The 18,746-nt window shown below is 48.1% G+C and overlaps 1 protein-coding gene across 1 annotated transcript; it reads left to right on the top strand.

Moving 5' to 3' along the window:
* Positions 1-240: 240 nt before the first annotated feature.
* MPV17L (MPV17 mitochondrial inner membrane protein like) lies at positions 241-10,707 on the top strand. Its single transcript, XM_009236394.4, has 4 exons — positions 241-670; positions 3,660-3,730; positions 9,859-9,888; positions 9,970-10,707. Exons 1-4 carry the CDS (start codon positions 361-363, stop codon positions 10,147-10,149), a joined length of 591 nt encoding a protein of 196 aa, XP_009234669.3. The 5' UTR covers positions 241-360; the 3' UTR covers positions 10,150-10,707.
* Positions 10,708-18,746: the final 8,039 nt, after the last annotated feature.

Here is an 18,746-nt window from a genome sequence, read left to right as displayed (position 1 = left end):
AATCTAATTAATAAAATAATTAATTAATTAATAAAATAAATATAAATAAATAAATAACCCCATGCCTTCCGCCTCTGTGGCTTTGCCTGTTCTGGGTATTTTGTGTGAATGGACCCATGCATGGGGGTGGGCCGGGCACCTTTCAAACGTTCGGCCCCCACGACGGCCCGTGGCCTCCGGATTGGACGGCGCGAGCTGGGTGTACGCGGGGCGCCCAATCGCTCCGGAGCTTCTGGAGGGGGCAGGTGCAGGTGCAGGCAGCGGCGGCTGAGGGGCTGCTGGAGGCTGGGGAGGCCCGGACGCGGTGCAGGAAGCCGCCGACCACGTGGGCTCCTGATCGTGGGCGCCCACAGCGCGGACATGGCGGGCTGGTGGCCGGCGTTGTCGCGCGCGGCCCGGCGCCACCCGTGGCCCACCAACGTGCTGCTCTACGGCTCGCTCGTCTCGGCCGGGGACGCGCTGCAGCAGCGGCTGCAGGGCAGCGAGGCCGACTGGCGCCAGACGCGGCGCGTGGCCACGTTGGTGGTGACCTTCCACGCCAACTTCAACTACGTGTGGCTGGGCCTGCTGGAGCGCGCGCTTCCGGGCCGAGCGCCGCGCGCCGTGCTAACCAAGTTGCTGTGCGACCAGGTGGTCGGTGCGCCCATCGCGGTCTCGGCCTTCTATGTCGGTGAGGGGCCGGGAGGGGACCTGGGGGGTGGGACCCGGTATTGGGGGACTGGAGGCAAGGACTCAGGGATCAAGAGGCTGGAGGGAGGGCGCTGCAAGAGCCTGGGGACCCGGGCAGGAGCCGGGGCTCTGAGACCGTGGCTGCTTCAGAAGCCTGAAGGGCCAGGGCAAAGGCTGGAGGCTGGGGTGTTTGATTGCGAGAAGTTGCAGGAGGCACTGGCTGGGGAGCTGAGAAACCGGGGAGCCAGAGGTCCACCAGGTCAGGAATTTAGAGGACTAGGGTCGGGGCTCAGACTCTGGGGTTGGGTGTAGGCCAAGGCTGGAGGTAGGCAGGGCTGTGGAGGTCTTTGCCCCCTGAAAAAGGCCCACGGGAAAATAAAGGAGATCCCAATTCAAGGCCATAGCAGCTGCAATGACCCTGAACCAGTCGTGGGGCAGGGAAGGAACCGACTTGCTGTTCAGAAACTCCAGGCCTGGGGCCCCGGGGCCAACACAGGAACAAAATGCAAGAGGACCCGTGACCCTGGGGGGTAGAGCAGGTGGAATCTGAGGTTGGGACTGGATCTTCAGCAAATTCATGCCCAGGAGCCTAGTCCTGCTTTGGTAACAAGATTTTCCCCTGGGATCTCACGGAAAACATCAAGGGACCTTGGATCCTTGCCATGGAGGACTATATACCTATGAGGGTTCAGGGAACCCTCTCCTTAGAAAATCCGACCCGGGCCTGAGGTGTGGGGGACAGGGGCTTGACTGTGGAAACCTTCTCTACTGCGTACAATAAGAACAATGGAAATGTTACCTGAAAAATACCGGGGTTTATTCCCTTAATGAGTCACAAATGACTCCACCAAGAGGCGGGTTTTGATCAATGGGAGTTTTACTTGGCACAAGTAAGGAAGACACTGGGCGTATTCTCCCAAGTAGTGTGTCCCCCAGAGAAAGAGACAAGAGGGTTTTATGGGGTGATGGAGAAAGGAGAGGGTGCATGATTGCATGTAGAGTAGGGGTCCCAGTGAGTCGTGATGCTAGCACATAGGTTGCATAGGTTGCATAGGTTATAGTCATGAAGCTATAGCTTCTCCCGGGGTGAAGACTTTAGCATGGTAATGAGGAGAGTTAACTTGGCTTCATCTATAAGTAACCTGGGGTCACTTAGGAGCTGATTTAAACAAACAGGGTGACCTCATTCCACCCAGGGTTGGGGAAGAACAGGTTGAGGTCAGGAGGCTGTAAAACAGGCTGATCGCTCAAGTTGGTTAAATTCTTGTAATCTTTGGAGAGCCTCCGTCTGCGCACAGGAGGGGCCCTGTGGCCTCTATCATCATTGCAATTTCTATAGCCTTGAAGGGGATGGGGTGGGTAACTGGGGAGAAAATCTCTATGGGTCTTAAGCCTGACAGGGTCAGTGGGTCAGGAGAACAGACAGCCTGAGAGCTAGGGCCTCCTGTTTCATCAGAAGGTCTGTGCCTGGTCCCGGCGTGTGATTTGCAGACTAGACTTGCAAACAGCTTCCTAGCACCTGTTAAAGAAGCCTTGTATACCAGTGAAGGAGTAGCGGACCAGAATGCTATTTAATCCTCAAACAACTAGTGAGATTGTTCTCTTTTTCTTTTCTTCTTCTTCTTTTTTTTTTTTTTTTTTTGAGACAGTCTTGCTTTATTGCCCAGCCTGGAGTGTGCAGTGGCCTGATCTCAGCTCATTGAAACCTCCATCTCCAGGTTCAAGTGATTCTCCTGCCTCAGCCTACCAAGTAGCTGGCATTACAGATGCACACCACCATGCCCGGCTAATTTTTGCATTTTTAATGGAGACAAGGTTTCACCATGTTTGCCAGGCTCATCTCGAACTCCTGAACTCAAGTGATCTGCCCATCATGGCCTCCCAAAGTGCTGGGATCACAGATGTGAGCCCTCGCACCTGAGATTGTTCTTATTACTCTCATATTACAAATGAGGAAACAACTAGTGAAATTAGTGAAATTGTTCTCTTTTTCTTTCCTTTTTTTTTTTTTTTTTTTGGAGACAGAGTCTCGCTTTATCATCCTGGCTGGAGTGTGCATTGGCCCAATCTCAGCTCACTGCAACCTCCGCTTCCTGGGTTCAAGTGATCCTTCTGCCTCAGCTTCTCGAGAAGCTGGGATTACAGGCATGCGCCACCACACCCAGCTAATTTTGTATTTTTAGTAGAGACAGGGTTTCTCCATGTTGGTCAGGCTGGTCTCGAACTCCTGACCTCAGGTGATCCGCCCGCCTCAACTTCCCAAAGTGCTGGGATTACAGGCATGAGCCACCGTGCCCAGCCCACTAGCTTTTTTTAAAAGATAGAAATTAAAATTTCAAAATGTCCAAATGTTCAACTTTTCACAAAATGTTTGGAAGGTAGAGAAAAGTAACCAATAGACCCACTATTGTAACTTGATTGTTTTTGTGAATTGTTATAGTTTTTGAAAAAATAATTGTTCTGCTATAACTTTTATACTCTGCTATTCTCACTTCATATTTATCATTCCTTTAAAATTTTCTAGTTTTAGAGTGGAGACTATGTTCTATTTTTTTTTTTTGAGACAGGGTCTTGCTGTGTTGTCCAGGCTGGAGTGCAGTGGCATGATCACAGCTCACTGCAGCCTCCACCTCCCAGGCTCAAGCAATCCTCCCACCTCAGCCTCCTGAGTAGCTATGACTACAGGCACACCACCACACCTGGCTAATTTTTGTATTTTTTGTAGAGATGAGGTTTTGCCCTGTTGCCCAGGCTGGTCTCTTAACTCCTGGACTCAAGCAATCTGCCTGCCTCAGCCTCCCAAAGTGCTGGGATTACAAGCTGGAGCCACGGCGCCTGTCTATGTTCTCTTTTCACTGTTGGATCAGAGGGTCATATTGATGGATGATAGTGATGGTTACTTTGCATTTTGGAATGGGAAGCTTAAACATGAACTGTTATACAGTACTCTACTGAATCTTTTAAAATTCTTTTGGTGTTTTTGCAAATAGGTATGAGCATTCTCCAGGGAAAGGATGACACATTTTTGGACCTGAAACAGAAATTCTGGAACACCTATATGGTAAGACAGGCATTTGAAAATGTAATCAGTATCTTTTTCTGTATATATATATATATATATATATATATATATATATATACACACACACACATATACAATATACAATACAATAAATATACATATACATATACAATCAGTAACTTTTTGTGTATATATGTATATATACACACACTATATATACATAGATATGTATATATGTGTACATAGATCCACAAAAATATATACTTTTTGTGTACATATTTATAAAGATTAAAAATGTTTTAATTGACACTTATATGTACGTATTTTCAGAATACATGTGATGATTTGATACATTTGTGTAATCATATCAGGATTCTTTGTGTGTGTGTGTCTATATATGTATATATATATGTATATATATTTTTTTTTAATTAAAAAAAATTTTTTTGAGACAGGGTCTCATTCTGTCACCCAGGCTGGAATGCAGTGGCATGATCATGGCTCACTGCAGCCTGGACCTTCTGAGCTCAAGCGATCCTCCCACCTCATCCTTCTGAGTAGCTGAGACTACAGGCATGTGCCACCACACCCAGCTAATTATTTTTAAATTTTTTGGTAGAGACAGAGTCTCACTATGTAGCACAGGCTGGCCTCGAACTCCTGTGCTCCAGTTATTCTCCCACCTCAACATTAAGTACATTTTTATTAAACTATTCCTAAATTAGAGCTCCAGTTTGGTTGGCAGAAGCGTCCAATATTTTGACAGAGAAATCTTAAAGTTATTTTGATAGATGTATGAGGAGAGGCTTTAAGAGTGTCTATACTTCTCATGAATCGGAAAGAAATACTTTCTCTGGGCCGGGCACGGTGGCTCACGCCTGTAATCCCAACACTTTGGGAGGTGGAGGCGGGTGGATCACAAGGTCGGGAGATCGAGACCATCCTGGCTAACATGGTGAAACCCTGTCTCCACTAAAAATAAAAAAATTAGCAGGGCACGGTGGTACGAGCCTGTAGTCCCAGCTACTTGGGAGGCTGAGGCAGGAGAATCACTTGAACCCGGGAGGCAGAGGTTGCAGTGAGCCGAGATCGCGCTACTGCACTCCAGCCTGGGCGACAGAGCGAGACTCTGTCTCAAAAAAAAAAAAAAAAAAAAAAAAGAGCCGGAAGTAGCCGGCTCACACTTGCAATCCCAGCATTTTGGGAGGCTGAGGCAGGAGGATTGGTAGAGCTCAGCAGTTTGAGAACAGCCTGCGTAACACAGTGAGACCCCATCTCTACAAAAATAAAATAAATTAGCTGGGCATAGTGGCAAGCGTCTGTGGTCCCAGCTGCTCAGGAAGCTGAGATGGGAGGATTGCAAGCCTGGGAGGTTGAGGCTGCAGTAAGCTGTGATTGCACCGCTGCACACCAGCCTGAGTGACAGAGTGAGGCCCTGGTTCAAAAAAAAAAAAGAGCAGGAAGTAGAATTGGGAAAGAAAGAAGCTTCAGGCAGGGATTTACTGCAGTCTTGACCTCCTGGGCTCGGTGAATAAACAAAACCACAGGAATATTTGCATACTGTTTTAAAAAAACGGTTACAATGAGTGAGTCTCATCTACCCTCAGGAAAAGAAAGCGGGTATACCAGCAGTCTAAAGCCCAGCCCATTTGGAGGTTTTTTGGGAAGATTTCTTGTAATAAGAAATTGTCGGCCGGGCACGATGACTCACACCTGTAATCCCAGCACTTTGGCAGGCCAAGGCAGGCAGATCACTAGGTCAAGAGATTGAGACCATCCTGGCCAACTTGGTGAAACCCTGTCTCTACTAAAAATACAAAAATTAGCTGGGCATGGTGGCGGGTGCCTGTAATCCCAGCTACTCAGGAGGCTGAGGCAGGAGAATTGCTGGAACCCGGGAGGCGGAGGTTGCAGTGAGCTGAGATCGTGCCACTGCACTCCAGCCTGGCAACAGAGGGAGACTCCGTCACAAAAAAAAAAAAAAGAAAAGAAAAGAAATTGTCTTCCAGGTGCTGTCCCAGGTGTTAGTGGAAGATACCCAAAAAACCATATAAAACAGAGATTCTGTCCTAAAGGGACTTAGAGTGTAGTGGGGTAGATAGATAAATAGACAAGTCATTAACTAGAGTTCGACGGGAAATGCCCTCAGAGCCCATGGGTACTTAGCACAGTGAGGAGGTGTAGGAGTGGGATCAAGGAAGTCTTGCTGGGGCCAGGCACCGGTGGCTCACGCCTGTAATGCCAGCACTTTGGGAGGCCAAGGTGGGTGGATTGCTTGAGCTCAGGAATTTGAGACCAGCCTGGGCAATATGACGATGAAACCTCATCTCCACAAATACAAAAATGAGCTGGTCGTGGTGGCTCACACCTGTAGTCCCAGTTACTCAGGAGGCTGAGGTGGGAGGATCTCCTGAGCCCAGGAGGTCAAGACTGCAGTAAGCTATGATTGTGCCACTGCACTCCAGCCTGGGTAACACAGCGAGACCCTGTCTCAAAATAAAAAAAATAAAAATAAAAAAAAAGATCTGGAGTTAGGCACATACTGGGGGACAGGTCATTCCAGGGGCAGAAGAGCTGAGTAGAGTTGACAATGTGTAAAGCACCATGGTATGCCCGGAGGGGAGAAACCACAGGCAGTTTGGTGTTCACAGAGTATTTGTTGAGCAACGTGGAATGAGTTTGGATCCTGGAGACTGTTGAACACCCGGAGCTGAGGATCTTGAACTTCACGCTTAGGTAATGGCAGCAGAGGAAACCAAAGTGGGGGGTTATTGTAGCCAAGTTCACGTAAGAAATAAGGAAGTTGGGTGTGGTGGCTCATGCCTGTAATCGTAACACTTTGGGAGGCTGAGGCGAGAGGATCCCTTGAGGTTAGGAGTTCAAGACCAGCTTGGGCAACATAGCAAGACCCTGTCTGTATTTAAAAAAATAAAACTGGCCTGGCATGGTGGCTCACACCTGTAATCTCACCACTTTGGGAGGCTGAGGTGAGCAGATCACTTGAGGTCAGGAGTTCGAGAACAGCCTGACTAAAATGGTGAAACCCCGTCTCTACTAAAAATACAAAAAATTAGCCAGGCATGGTGGCACACACCTGTAATCCCAGCTACTCAGGAGGCTGAGTCAGGAGAATGACTTGAACCTGGGAGGCGGAGATTGTAGTGAGGCGAGATTGCACCACTGCACTCCAGCTTGGGTGACAGAGCAAGACTCCGTCTCAAAAAAAAAATGAGGTGAGTTCAGTTTGGGAAATGTTGAATGCCAGATGCCTTTAGCCTATTCAGAGGGAGATTGCCGAAGCACAGAGGAGAGTTCATGGCAGGGTTTAATTATTTTTAGTGCTCTCATGTCCCAGATTCGGCCAGTTGGAGTCCCTCCACGCTGGTTCCTGTCTCCTGTGACATCACCCATCTTCTTTCTCCTTTTCTTCTTTCGTAAGTCACTTCCTTTCTGGCATGACAGTATGTTCCGGGACCATCTTGTACCTTGCACCTGCCCTGCCCTGGCCCTAGAATCAGCCAATTCTCTGAGGCGTCCTGATTCCTTTTTGTGGGGGAATGGTTTGAGAACAAAATATACTACTACATGATACTACATTCTGACAAGAAAAAACACAGCCATAAGAAATAAAGCCATGGCCGGGCACAGTGGCTCCTGTAATCCTAACACTTTGGGAGGCGGAGGCGGGAGGATTGCTTGGGGCCAGGAGTTCAAGACCAACCTGGCCCACATAGTGAGCCCTTGTCTCTATTAAGAAAAAAAAAAAAAGAAAGAAGGAAAGCCATGTTTGGATGAGTTTAGTCTTCGGATTTTGCTAAAGTTTTAAATTATTATTATTTTTTGAGACAGAGTCTCGTTCTGTTGCCCAGGCTGGGGTGCAAAGGTGCAGTCTCAGCTCACCGCAACCTCCGCCTCCCGGGTTCAAGCGATTCTCCTGCCTCAGCCTCTTGAGTAGCTGGGATTACAGGTTCCTGCCATCACGCCCTGCTAATTTTTGTATTTTTATTAGAGATGGGGTTTCTCAATGTTGGTCAGGCTGGTCTCAAACTCCCGACTTCAGGTGATCCGGCAGCCTTGGCCTCCCAAAGTGCTGGAATTACAAGGGTATATTTTATATTTAAAGTATATTTAAAAATTAAGGGCCAGGCTCAGTGTGTCACGCCTGTAATCCCAGCACTTTGGGAGGCCGAGGTGGGTGGATCACCTGAGCTCGGGAATTTGAAATGCACAAGAGCGAAACTCCATCTCAAAAATATATATATATAAAATATATTTTATGGCCAGGCATGGTGGCTCACACCTGTAATCCCAGCATGTTGGGAGGCCGAGGTGGGCAGATCACCTGAGGTCAGGAGTTTGAGACCAGCCTGGCCAATATCGCGAAACCCTGTCTCTACTAAAAATACAAAAAATTAGCCGGGCGTGGTCGTGTGCACCTGTAATCCCAGCTGCTCAGAGGCTGAGGCAGGAAAATCGCTTGAACTCAGGAAGTGGAGGTTGCAGTGAGCCGAGATTGCACCATTGCACTCCAGCCTGGGCAACAAGAGTGAAACTCCACCTCAAAAACAAAACAAAACAAAACAAAATATATATATATACACACACATTATATGTAATATCTACTTTTAAATATAAACATAAATATTATAAAGCTTTTATTGCAATTGTTCATTTTAGAAACTTCAGAAAATACAAATTAGTAAAAAGAAGAAAATAAGTCGGTAATACCACTTTTAAGAACTATTTTAAAAACCTCTAGCTTTTTTTTGAGATATAATTTACATACCAAGACTTTTTTTAAAAAAAAATTCATAATGGTGACATTTTTATCGGACTGTATAGGATAAAGCTTGTTAAAATGTCTGTCTAAGATATTTTGTAATATATGAAAATTTCAGCTAAACTTGTGCTATAGCATCCCATGGTTTGAATATATTATTGAAAATCATTCCATAAACAATGGTTTGGTATATAGTTTTAACAATTCAAGGCTGGGCACAGTGGCTCACGCCTGTAATCCCACCACTTTGGGAGGAGGAGGCAGGCAGATCACCTGAGGTCAGGACTTCAAGACCAGCCTGGCCAACATGGTGAAACCCTGTCTCTAATAAAAATACAAAAATTAGCCGAGCATGGTGGCAGGCGCCTGTGATCCCAGCTACTGAGGAGGCTGAGGCAGGAGAATCGCTTGAACCTAGGAGGCAGAGGTTGCAGTGAGCTGAGATCTTGCCACTGCACTCCAGCTTAGGCGACAGAATGAGACTCCATCTCAAATAAAATAAATAAATAAAATAATTCAGCAGGATGAGGTGGCTCATGCCTATAACCCCAGCACTTTGGGAGGCTGCAGTGGGACTATTGCTTTTGCCTGGGAGTTCAAGACCAGCCTGGGCAACATAGAGATACCATGTCTCAAAAAAAAAAAAATAATTAATTTAAAAAAAGAGAATTCATTCATGATTCTGTATTTACAAATATATTCCTGCATCATTTGTTCATGGTAACCAGGAAATTGCAATGCATAAATATATGCTATCATTTCCAAAGCAGCTGTCTTCCAGAATTGGTACTGATTCTAGTAGACTTTTCATTCTGATGTTAAAAATATAATTAATAGAAATGTCTTGTACCTAATAGCTTTTTTCCCCACAACTCCCCAACCCCCTCACTCTAGAGGCCTTAGTAGTCTAATTTAATCAGCTTAGTCTGAAATATACTACTACCTTGGCATCTTGTTGGCCTAGTATTTCTTACTCTTTTATGGAATGAACTGTGCAATTGTTTTGTGTGGCTAAAAGGTATTCTAGGTCGGGTATAGTGGATCACCCCTGTAATCCCAGCACTTTGGGATGCCGAGGTGGGCGGATCACCTGAGGTCAGGAGTTCACCAGCCTCGCCAACATGGTGAAAACCCGTCTCTACTAAAAATACAAAATTTAGCCAGGTGAGGTGGCGTGCATCTGTCATCACAGATACTCAGGAGGCAGAGGCACGACAATTGCTTGAACCCAGGAGGCAGAGGTTGCAGTGAGCTAAGACTGCACCACTGCACTCCACTCTGGGCAACAGAGTGAGACCCTGTCTCAAAAAATAAAAAACAAAATAAATAAATTAAAAAAAAAGGCATTCTAATAAAGTTGTTGCTTTTTTTTTTTTTTTAATTCCAGAGCGGACTGATGTACTGGCCCTTTGTACAGGTGAGTTCCGCCTACTCAGTAACATGAACTCAGGGCTTTGGTTTCCATGTGGCCGTAACGGACTCTCTCTCTCTGTTCCAGGTGACCAACTTCAGCCTTGTTCCTGTTCAATGGAGAACAGCTTACACTGGAGTCTGTAGTTTTCTCTGGGCCACCTTCATCTGTTATTCCCAGCAGAGTGGTGACGGCACATTCAAGTCAGCTTTCACCATTTTATATACAAAGGGGACCAGTGCCATAGAAGGGTCCCCGGAGAAATGAGAAGTCAAGGACTCTCTTAAAGGGACCACATTTTTGACCTAAAATGCACAGAATTGCCTGCAGACAAAATATTTGATGTGCCAATTATGCACTTCATTTTGAGGAATAACTACTATTTATAGACCCACTTTTTAAAAAATTATCAATGATTATTTTTGAATTGTATTCAGACATTTTTTCCTGATCTAGTCTGAAATATTACTTCTCTAATATTTTGGTTAATATGAATAACAGTGGCAAAATGGCATTTTAGAATTATTAGTATTTCTAATATTTTAACGCAAGTTTCAGGAAACTTGGTTTCTTGGTTGTGATTGTTTACATTTCTATTCTAAAATCTCAGGTTATCTCCTGAACACTTCTGGGCAGATGAAGTTTTATACCAAAAAATAGTTCTTAGAGTGAATTTTAATTTACATAGAACTCAATCGAAATGAAGATTTAATAACCAGATTTGTTTCCCCAAAACATACATAATTTGTTATTTTGATACTAAAATTTAATAAATACCTTTTTTTTTTTTTTTTTTTGAGATGGAGTCTGGCTCTGTCACCAAGGCTGGAGTGCAGTGGTGCCATCTTGGCTCTCTGCAACCTCTGCCTCCTGGGTTCAAGCGATTCTCCTGCCTCAGCCTCCCAAGTAGCTAGGACTACAGTTGCCCGCCATCACGCCCAGCTAACTGGTGGTGGTAGAGACGGGGTTTTACCACGTTGGCCAGGCTGGTCTCCAACTCCTGTCCTCGTGACCTCGTGATCTGCCCTCCTCAGCCTCCAAAAGCGCTGGGATTATAGCCGTCAGCCACTGCGCCCTGCCCCCAAATTTGCTTTGCATGGAGAAAACTCTAACAAGTCCTCTTGAACACAGTTTTCTGATAACCCAGATCAAGGAACTACCCAGGCTTCACCACTATGCGATATAGGCATGTGAGAAACTCGTACTTATACCCCCTCAATACATTAAAACTAAATATATATATTTTTTAAATCAATGGGCCAGGTGCAGTGGCTCACGCCTGTAATCTCAGCACTTTGGGAGGCCAAGGCGGGCGGATCACTTGCGGTCAGGAGTTCCAGATCAGCCTGGCCAGCCCGCCTCTACTAAAAATACAAAAATTAGCCAGGCGTGGTGGTGCATGTCTGTAATCCCAGCTACTTGGGAGGCTGAGGCATGAGAATCGCTTGAACCTAGGAGGCAGAGGTTGCAGCGAGCCAAAATTGTGCCACTGAATTCCAGCCTGGGCAACAGACTGAGACTCTGTCTCAGAAATAAAAATAAAAACAAATAAAAATCAATGAACTAAAAGCCAATTTCTAGTGGTTTCTAATAAGGAAAAAATGGTTCAAAAAACTGCTAAGCGAGATCAAGCAAAACAAAAAAATCTATTAAGATAATGTTTTTATAACTCGTATTTAAAACATTGTTGATTCATTCTTTATTTTTATTTTTATTTGAGACGGAGTCTCAATCTGTCACCCAGGCTGGAGTGCTGTGGCGGGATCTCCGCTCAGTTCAAGCGATTCTCCTGCCTCACCCTCCCGAGTAGCTGGGATTACAGGCGGCCGCCACCCACGCCCAGCTACTTTTTGTATTTGTAGCAGAGACCGGGGTTTCACCATGTTGGCCAGGCTGGTCTCCAACTCCCGATTTCAGGTGATCACCTCCCGACTGGGCCTCCCAAAGTGCTGGGATTGCAGGCGTGAGCCGCCGCCCCGGCCCTTGTTTTGTTTTCTAGATTGAAGAAACGTTTTTCTCAGAAGTTATTTAGAATTTACACCGATTTGGTAAAGCACACTTTTGTGAACAAAGGTGGGTGGAAGCGTTTGTTTTTTCCTCCCTACTTGATCCCTCCAAAGTTTGGAAACTATTCATAAATATTCTTATTTTCATATACATATGTTCTCTTTATAAGCAGGCTATAATCAGAAAGATTGGTTATATTATCAAGGCTTTGACTGAAACATCCTATTTAAGAATATGCAGAAAATGCCTGGCTTCGAGTTTGCAGCCTTACATTACAGTCAGGGGGAAACTGTCACTCCCTGCAGGCCTGAGAACCTTAGAGCTTTTCGGGGAGCAACTTGGCAAGGGGGGACCCGGCAACTGCTCCCGGGCAGGAACCATGGGGCGCAGCCCCGGACGACCCTCGGACCGGCGGGGACCTTCCGCTTTCTGGCGTCTTTCTCCCCCGCTCCGCCGGCTGCTGGGGAGCCGCGGCCGCCCAGTGCCTGGTGCTCACTCCCTCACCTCCTTTGGCTGCATGAACAGAGAGGCGGCGGCGGCCGGAGCAGGGTGGGCGGCCTGAGGCGAGAGCCCGGCCGGCCCCCGCGGGGAATATGGCGACCCGCGGCGACCGGAGCAGCAGCGGCGTCAGTTGCTGCACCACCGACTTCTCGGAGCAGCGAAGGCGACTCGCGAGAAGACGCCGCCAAGTGGAACCCGGGCCCCGCGGCCCTGGGAGGGGGCAGCAGCGACACAGCCAGGAAGCCCCAGGCGGGGCGCTGGGCGCCAACGAGTGCCACAGCAACCTCCAGGCAGCGCCCACACCAGCCTACAGGGGGCGCCGCTCGCACTGCACCTGCCGCGGCCACCCCGGGGCGTGAACTGCGCTGTCAGCCCGGCCGCACTGACCAGGGCGGCCCAGGCCCGCAGCAGCCGAGGAGCCCAGTGGCACTGCCCGGGGTGACGAGAAGGAGAAGACGGTGCCCCAGAAAAAGGCAAGAGCTCAGAGCTCGGGTCCCCGTGCCAGGAAAGGCCAGGAGCAGAAGATGGAGAGGTGGAGATGGAGATGGAGAAGCAGCAGCTGGGAAGGAGCGGCGCTCCACCGGTGGGGTCAACATGCGCTGGTGGAGCTTAGAGTATGAAGAGGATGAAGCAGGGCAGAAAGAGCGGAAACGAGAAGGTGCAATGACGCAACGGAGCACAATGCAGAATCCAGCCCTAGGACTCCAATAAAAGCTGGCTTTAATTCCAACTCACACCCCCCACCCCTAATCAGAGAGGATCAGGGGAGAGAGAGGTCCCAAGGAACACTGGAACCTGAAGGACAGGAATCTGAGGCCAAGACTCATTGCTGGAAATTGTGGGAATCAGGAAAGGAGAAAGTGAGGCAGAATGGGGGGATGGAGGGTGGTGGTGGGGGGCAGTGAACTGGGTTAGGAAGGATTAGAAATCAGAACCTTAGGAAGGATCCAGAAAGGAACTGTCCTTAAGAAGGTACATGCTGCGGCTGGCTACTGTGGCTCACGCCTGTAATCCCAGCACCTTGGGAGGCCGAGGCAGGCAGATCACCTGAGGTCAGGAGTTCGAGACCAGCCTGGCCAACATGGCGAAACCCCATCTCTACTAGAAATACAAAAATTAGCCAGGTGTGGTGGTGTGCACCCGTAATCCCGGCTACTTGGGAGGCTGAGGCAGGGAGAATTGCTTGAACCTGGGAGGTGGGAGTTGCAGTGAGCTGAGATCGTGCCATTCCATTGCAGCCTGGGCGACAAGAGTGAGATTCTGTTTCAAAAAACAAACAAAAAAAAAGGTGCATGCTGGGGATGAAGGAATGGGTTCTAAGACTCAGGGAGTGAGGGAAGGGGAGGGACAGGGGTTGGGGGTGCAGTGGGGTGCTAATGCAGCACCCAAACAGAAGAAGACTGGAGGAAAACAGGGCCCTTCTCCTCCAACTCCAGCTGCTCCTCTGAGCCCTGGGCCACCTGCTCCTGTGTCTGCCGACCTACTGGCCTGTCTCTGAATCGCTAGAATGCCGTTCCTCCTGATCTCTGCCCTACCTCAGACCTTTCACTAACACCACCACCCCCACTACCCAGGACCCACCACCCCCACTGCCCCCAACCATAGCCTGCCCCTATCCCAGAAGCCCCTGCTTCCAGCCACATGCCCTAGGTGACCTAAAGGGGACCTGTACATGCAGATGAAGAGGGTGCTCTTCTGGCTCCTCCTGCTTAGGTATCCCAGTCGCGCAATCATGAGTGTGAGTAAATGTTGGATATCACACAGATTCTATTTCTCAAGCTGTTTCACACTGTGGTTTACCTAACAGTGTTTTTCTGGGGGTCATCGATGGGGATTTGGTTCTCCCTGCAGACCAAGGACCTCAGCGCAGATTTCTTGAGCAGCCTAGAGAGGCTCTGGCCTCACCTGTCCACATCAAGTTCTGGGTCCTGCCTGCCCTGCTTGGCCCAAACACAGCAAGGGTGACAGGAGGGAAACGGGAAAATGGTAACTTTATAATATTGGAAAGGAAGGATTTCATGGCCCAGTGGAACACAACAGAGAACCCAGAAATAAATCCATGCGTTTACAGCCAGCTCATTTTGCACCGAGGCCCCAAAAACATACCGTGGGGAAACAGATGGTGTCTTCAATAAGTGGTGCTGGGAAAATGAGATATATCTACGTGTGAAGAATAAAACTAGACCCCTATGCTTCACCATATATAAAAATCAAATCAAAATTAATTAAAAACCTATATGTAAGAAACGACAGTCTGGGCACAGTGGCTCACACCTGTAATCCCAGCCCAGGCTGAGGCAGGAGGCTTGCCCGAGCTCAGGCGTTCGAGACCAGCCTGGCCAACATGGCGAAACCTCGTGTCTACTAAAAATACAAAAATTAGCCAGGCATGGTAGTGCACACCTGTAATCCCAGCTACTAGGGAGGGAGGTGGGAGAATTGCTTGAACCCAGGGGGTGGAGGTTGCAGTGAGCTGAGATTGTGCCACTGCACTCCAGCCTGGGTGACAGAGTGAGACTCCGTCTCAAAAAAAAAAAAAAAAGAAAAGAAAAGAAACTACAAAACTACTAGAAGAAAACATTGGGGAAATGCTTTATAACACTTGTCTAGGCAAAGATTTCTTGAGGAAGACTTCAAAAACACAGACAACCAAAGCAAACATTGATAAACAGGATTACATCACGCTAAAAAGCTTCTGCACAGAAAAAAATTTTTTTAATTAAAATTAAAAATAAAGTAGACCAGGCACAGTAGCTCTTGCCTGTAATCCCAGCACTTTGGGAGGCCAAGGCAAGCAGATCACTTGAGGTCAGGAGTTCTAGACCAGCCTGGCCAACAGAGTGAAACCCTGTTGCTACTAAAATACAAATAATTAGCTGGGGATGCTGGTGGGTGCCTGTAATCCCCAGCTACTAGGGAGGCTGAGGCAGGAGAACTGCTTGAACCCGGGAGGCGAAGGTTGCAGTGAGCCGAGATTGCACCACTACACTCCAGCCTGGGCCACAGAGTGAGACTCTGTCTAAAATAAATAAACAAAGTGAAGAGACAACCCACAGAATGGGAGAAAATTTTTGCAAACTATTCATCCATCAATGGATTAATACCTAGAATATATAAGGACTCAAAAACAAAAATCCCAAATAACCCCATTAAAAAATGGACAACAGCCACGGCGCGCCGGGCCAGCAGGTCCACGCCTCGCCTGGGGCCCAGGCCGGCTGCCCGGAGCGCAGCGCCCAGCCCGGACCGCATGGACTCGACCTCGCCCAGTGCCGCCCGCGGCTTGGACCCACAGGACTCCCTGCGCTCGCGCCTCTGGTCCAACTTGTGACTCTCGCCAACCGCCCTGCGGGGCCCAGGTTGGCTCGGGGCCGGGCGTCACCCAGACCAAAGCCCTGTCATTGCGCTGCCCCGGCCGCCAGCCCTTCAAGAAGCTATAGACGAGACGTAGGTAGCTGTAGTCGGATTGACTACCCCGGCCGGGGAGCAGTCCCCTCCGAGCCCCCGGCCGTCCCCCCTCATCGCCCCGCTCCCACCCCCATCGCCCCTGCCCCCGGCGGCGGCCTCACGTGCGAGGGGGCTCCCTTCACCTCCGTGCCTCAGTTTCCTCAGCTGTACGATAGGGACAGGGCGACCCAGTGGCGGAGAGGAGCCGGCTGTGGTTCCCTGTCCGCCCCCTGCCCCCTAGGTAGCCCGCCTTCTGATGAGGATTGTTATTCTAAGCGCAATACTTGGCCTGCCGGCTTCCCGCTGCCCCCAACGCGCTCACGCAATAACCTGCCCAGCCGCCGTACACGCGCGTCCCGCGGTGACCTCCCGGAGCAGCACCCCGGCTCCCTCCAGCACCTGCGCCGAGGGGCGGGCCTCAGGTGATCCACCCACCTAGGCCTCCTAAAGTGCTGGGATCACAGGTGTGAGCCACCGTGCCTAGCCGTCTCCAATAGAAGGAGGCAGAGAGAGGTTTGGCACCCAACAGAAATGAGTTTAAATCTTGGTTCCCCTGGTTCTTGGCTCAAGCTTCTCTGGTGCCCAGTGTCTTCCTATGAAAGGGAATGAGAGGGGTCTGGGGTTGTGACAAAATCATGTTTCTAGTGCTGGGCAAGGTGATATGCACCTGTAATATCAGCAACTCAGGAGCCTGAGGAGGGAGGATTGCTTGAGGTCAGAAATTCCAGCCCAGGCCGGGTGCAGTGGCACACAACTGTAATCCTAGCACTTTGGGAGGCCGAGGTGGGCAGATCACCTAAGGTCAGGAGTTTGAGACCAGCCTGGCCAACGTGGTGAAATCTTGGCTCTACTAAACATACAAAAAGTAGCTGGGCATAGTGGCGGACAGCTGTAGTCCCAGCTACTCCCAACCTGGGAGGCAGAGGTTGCAGTGAGCCGAGATCGTGCCACTGCACTGCAGCCTGGGCAACAAGAGCAAAACTCCATCTCAAAAAATAAAAATAAATAAATAAAATAAATGAAAAAATAAAATAAAAATAAAAATAAATTCAAGCTTAGCCTGGGCAACATAGGGAGACCCCATCTCAAAAAAAAAAAAAAAAAAAGGCCAGGCACGGTGGCTCACACCTGTAATCCCAGCACTTTGGGAAGCCAAGGCGGGTGGATCACCTGAGGTCAGGAGTTCAAGACGAGCCTGGCCAACATGGTAAAATCCTATCTCTACTAAAAATACAAAAGCTAGCTGGGCGTGGTGGCACATGCCTGTAGTCCTAGCTACTTGGAAGGCTGAGGCAGGAGAATTGCTTGAACCTGGAGGCAGAGGTTGCAATGAGCTGAGATCACACCACTGCACTCCAGCCTGGGCATCAGAGTGAGACTCTATCTCAAAAAAAAAAAATAAATAAATCAAAGTAGTCAGGAAGAGACATCAACAAAAATTGGTGATGAATGGGGTAGCAGTGGCACTGGGGAACAAAAGGGAACAGATATTTTGCACTGCAATTGTCATCTCGTTTCTTTTCTTTTTTTTTTGAGATGGAGTCTCATTCTGTTGCCAGGCTGGAATACAGTGGTGTGATCTTGGCTCACTGCAACCTCCGCCTCCCGGGTTCAAGCGATTCTCCTGCCTTAGCCTCCCAAATAGCTGACACTACAAGCACATGCCACCATGCCCAGCTAATTTTTTTATTTTTAGTAGACACAGGGTTTCACCATTTTGGTTAGGATTGTCTTGATCTCTTGACCTTCTGATCTGCCCACTTCATCCTCCCAAAGTGCTGGAATTACAGGTGTGAGCCACTGCACCCAGCTGAGTAAATTTCTTGATTGCACAGAATGTGTGGTGATATTGGTGGACTTAAGGACATTGAATTATTTATCAGGAATAAAGTATTATGTGTGTTTTCTGGGGTCCTGGATAATGCTGTAGCATTCAGGGTAGATTGAGTAAAAAAAATGTAGAGATGGTTTCCTAGTTACTTGTTTTTGCTTCTAATTTTCATTCATTTGCTATTTATTCTCTTCTGGCTTTGCTTGTGTATGCATATATATAAAACCATTATTATTATTATTATTATTAGTTTCTAGTGGAAGGCTTTTATTTGGTTCTGTGAATAGTCATTTTGTTTCCTATGTATTTCTAGCAAGTTGTATTCATTCCATTGATCTAGAATTCCTAGGCTGCCTTTGTCGGACATGCAGGAATTAATGGAGCATACCAGCTTTTTATTTTTTAAATTTATTTTTTGAGACAGAGTCTCACTCTGTCCCCCAGGCTGGAGTGCAGCAGTGTGATCTCAGCTCACTGCAACCTCCGCCTCAGAGGTTCAAGTAATTCTCCTGCCTCAGCCTCTGGAATAGCTGGGACTACAGGCACCCACTACCACACCTGGCTAACTTTTTGTATTTTTAGTGGAGATAGGGTTTCATCATGTTGGCCAAGCTGGTCTCAAACTCCTGACCTCAGGTGATCCGTTTGCCTCGGCCTCCCAAAGTGCTGGGAGTACAGGCATGAGCCACCCCATCCAGCGAGTATACTTTCATAAATAGAATTTGAGTCATATTTCTGTCTCTGCCTAATTTCTCCAAACTTTGTAAATTATTTGTGAATATTCTTAATTCATGACAATGTGTTTGTTGGCATACAGTTGAACAGGGTCCCCAGGGCCGATCAGGGAGAGAGAGCCCAGAAACTTGACATGTTGGCACTACTGTAACTCCTCAAGGGGTTCACCTTGGCCACTGCCTAGACAGAGCCGATTCATGAAGACAGGTGAATTGTAATTGACCAACATGGTGAAATCCTGCCTCTACTAAAAAAATACAAAATTAGCTGAGCATGGTGGCGGGCACCTCTAATCCCAGCTACTTGGGAGCCTGAGGCAGGAGAACCAGTTGAACTCGGGAGG

Source organism: Pongo abelii, chromosome 18 (assembly GCF_028885655.2).
Source record: "Pongo abelii isolate AG06213 chromosome 18, NHGRI_mPonAbe1-v2.0_pri, whole genome shotgun sequence".
NCBI classification, from domain to species: Eukaryota; Metazoa; Chordata; class Mammalia; order Primates; family Hominidae; genus Pongo; species Pongo abelii.
Note: the sequence above shows the minus strand (reverse complement) of the source record. Positions and strands in the feature narration are given on the sequence as shown.

Excerpts from the sequence above, each read along its gene's own strand:
- MPV17L (XM_009236394.4), top strand. The coding sequence starts at position 361 with ATGGCGGGCTGGTGGCCGGCGTTGTCGCGCGCGGCCCGGCGCCACCCG. Across the intron at positions 3,731-9,858 it reads AATTCTGGAACACCTATATG|AGCGGACTGATGTACTGGCC; the intron begins GTAAGACAGGCA and ends TTTTAATTCCAG. Across the intron at positions 9,889-9,969 it reads TGTACTGGCCCTTTGTACAG|GTGACCAACTTCAGCCTTGT; the intron begins GTGAGTTCCGCC and ends TCTCTGTTCCAG.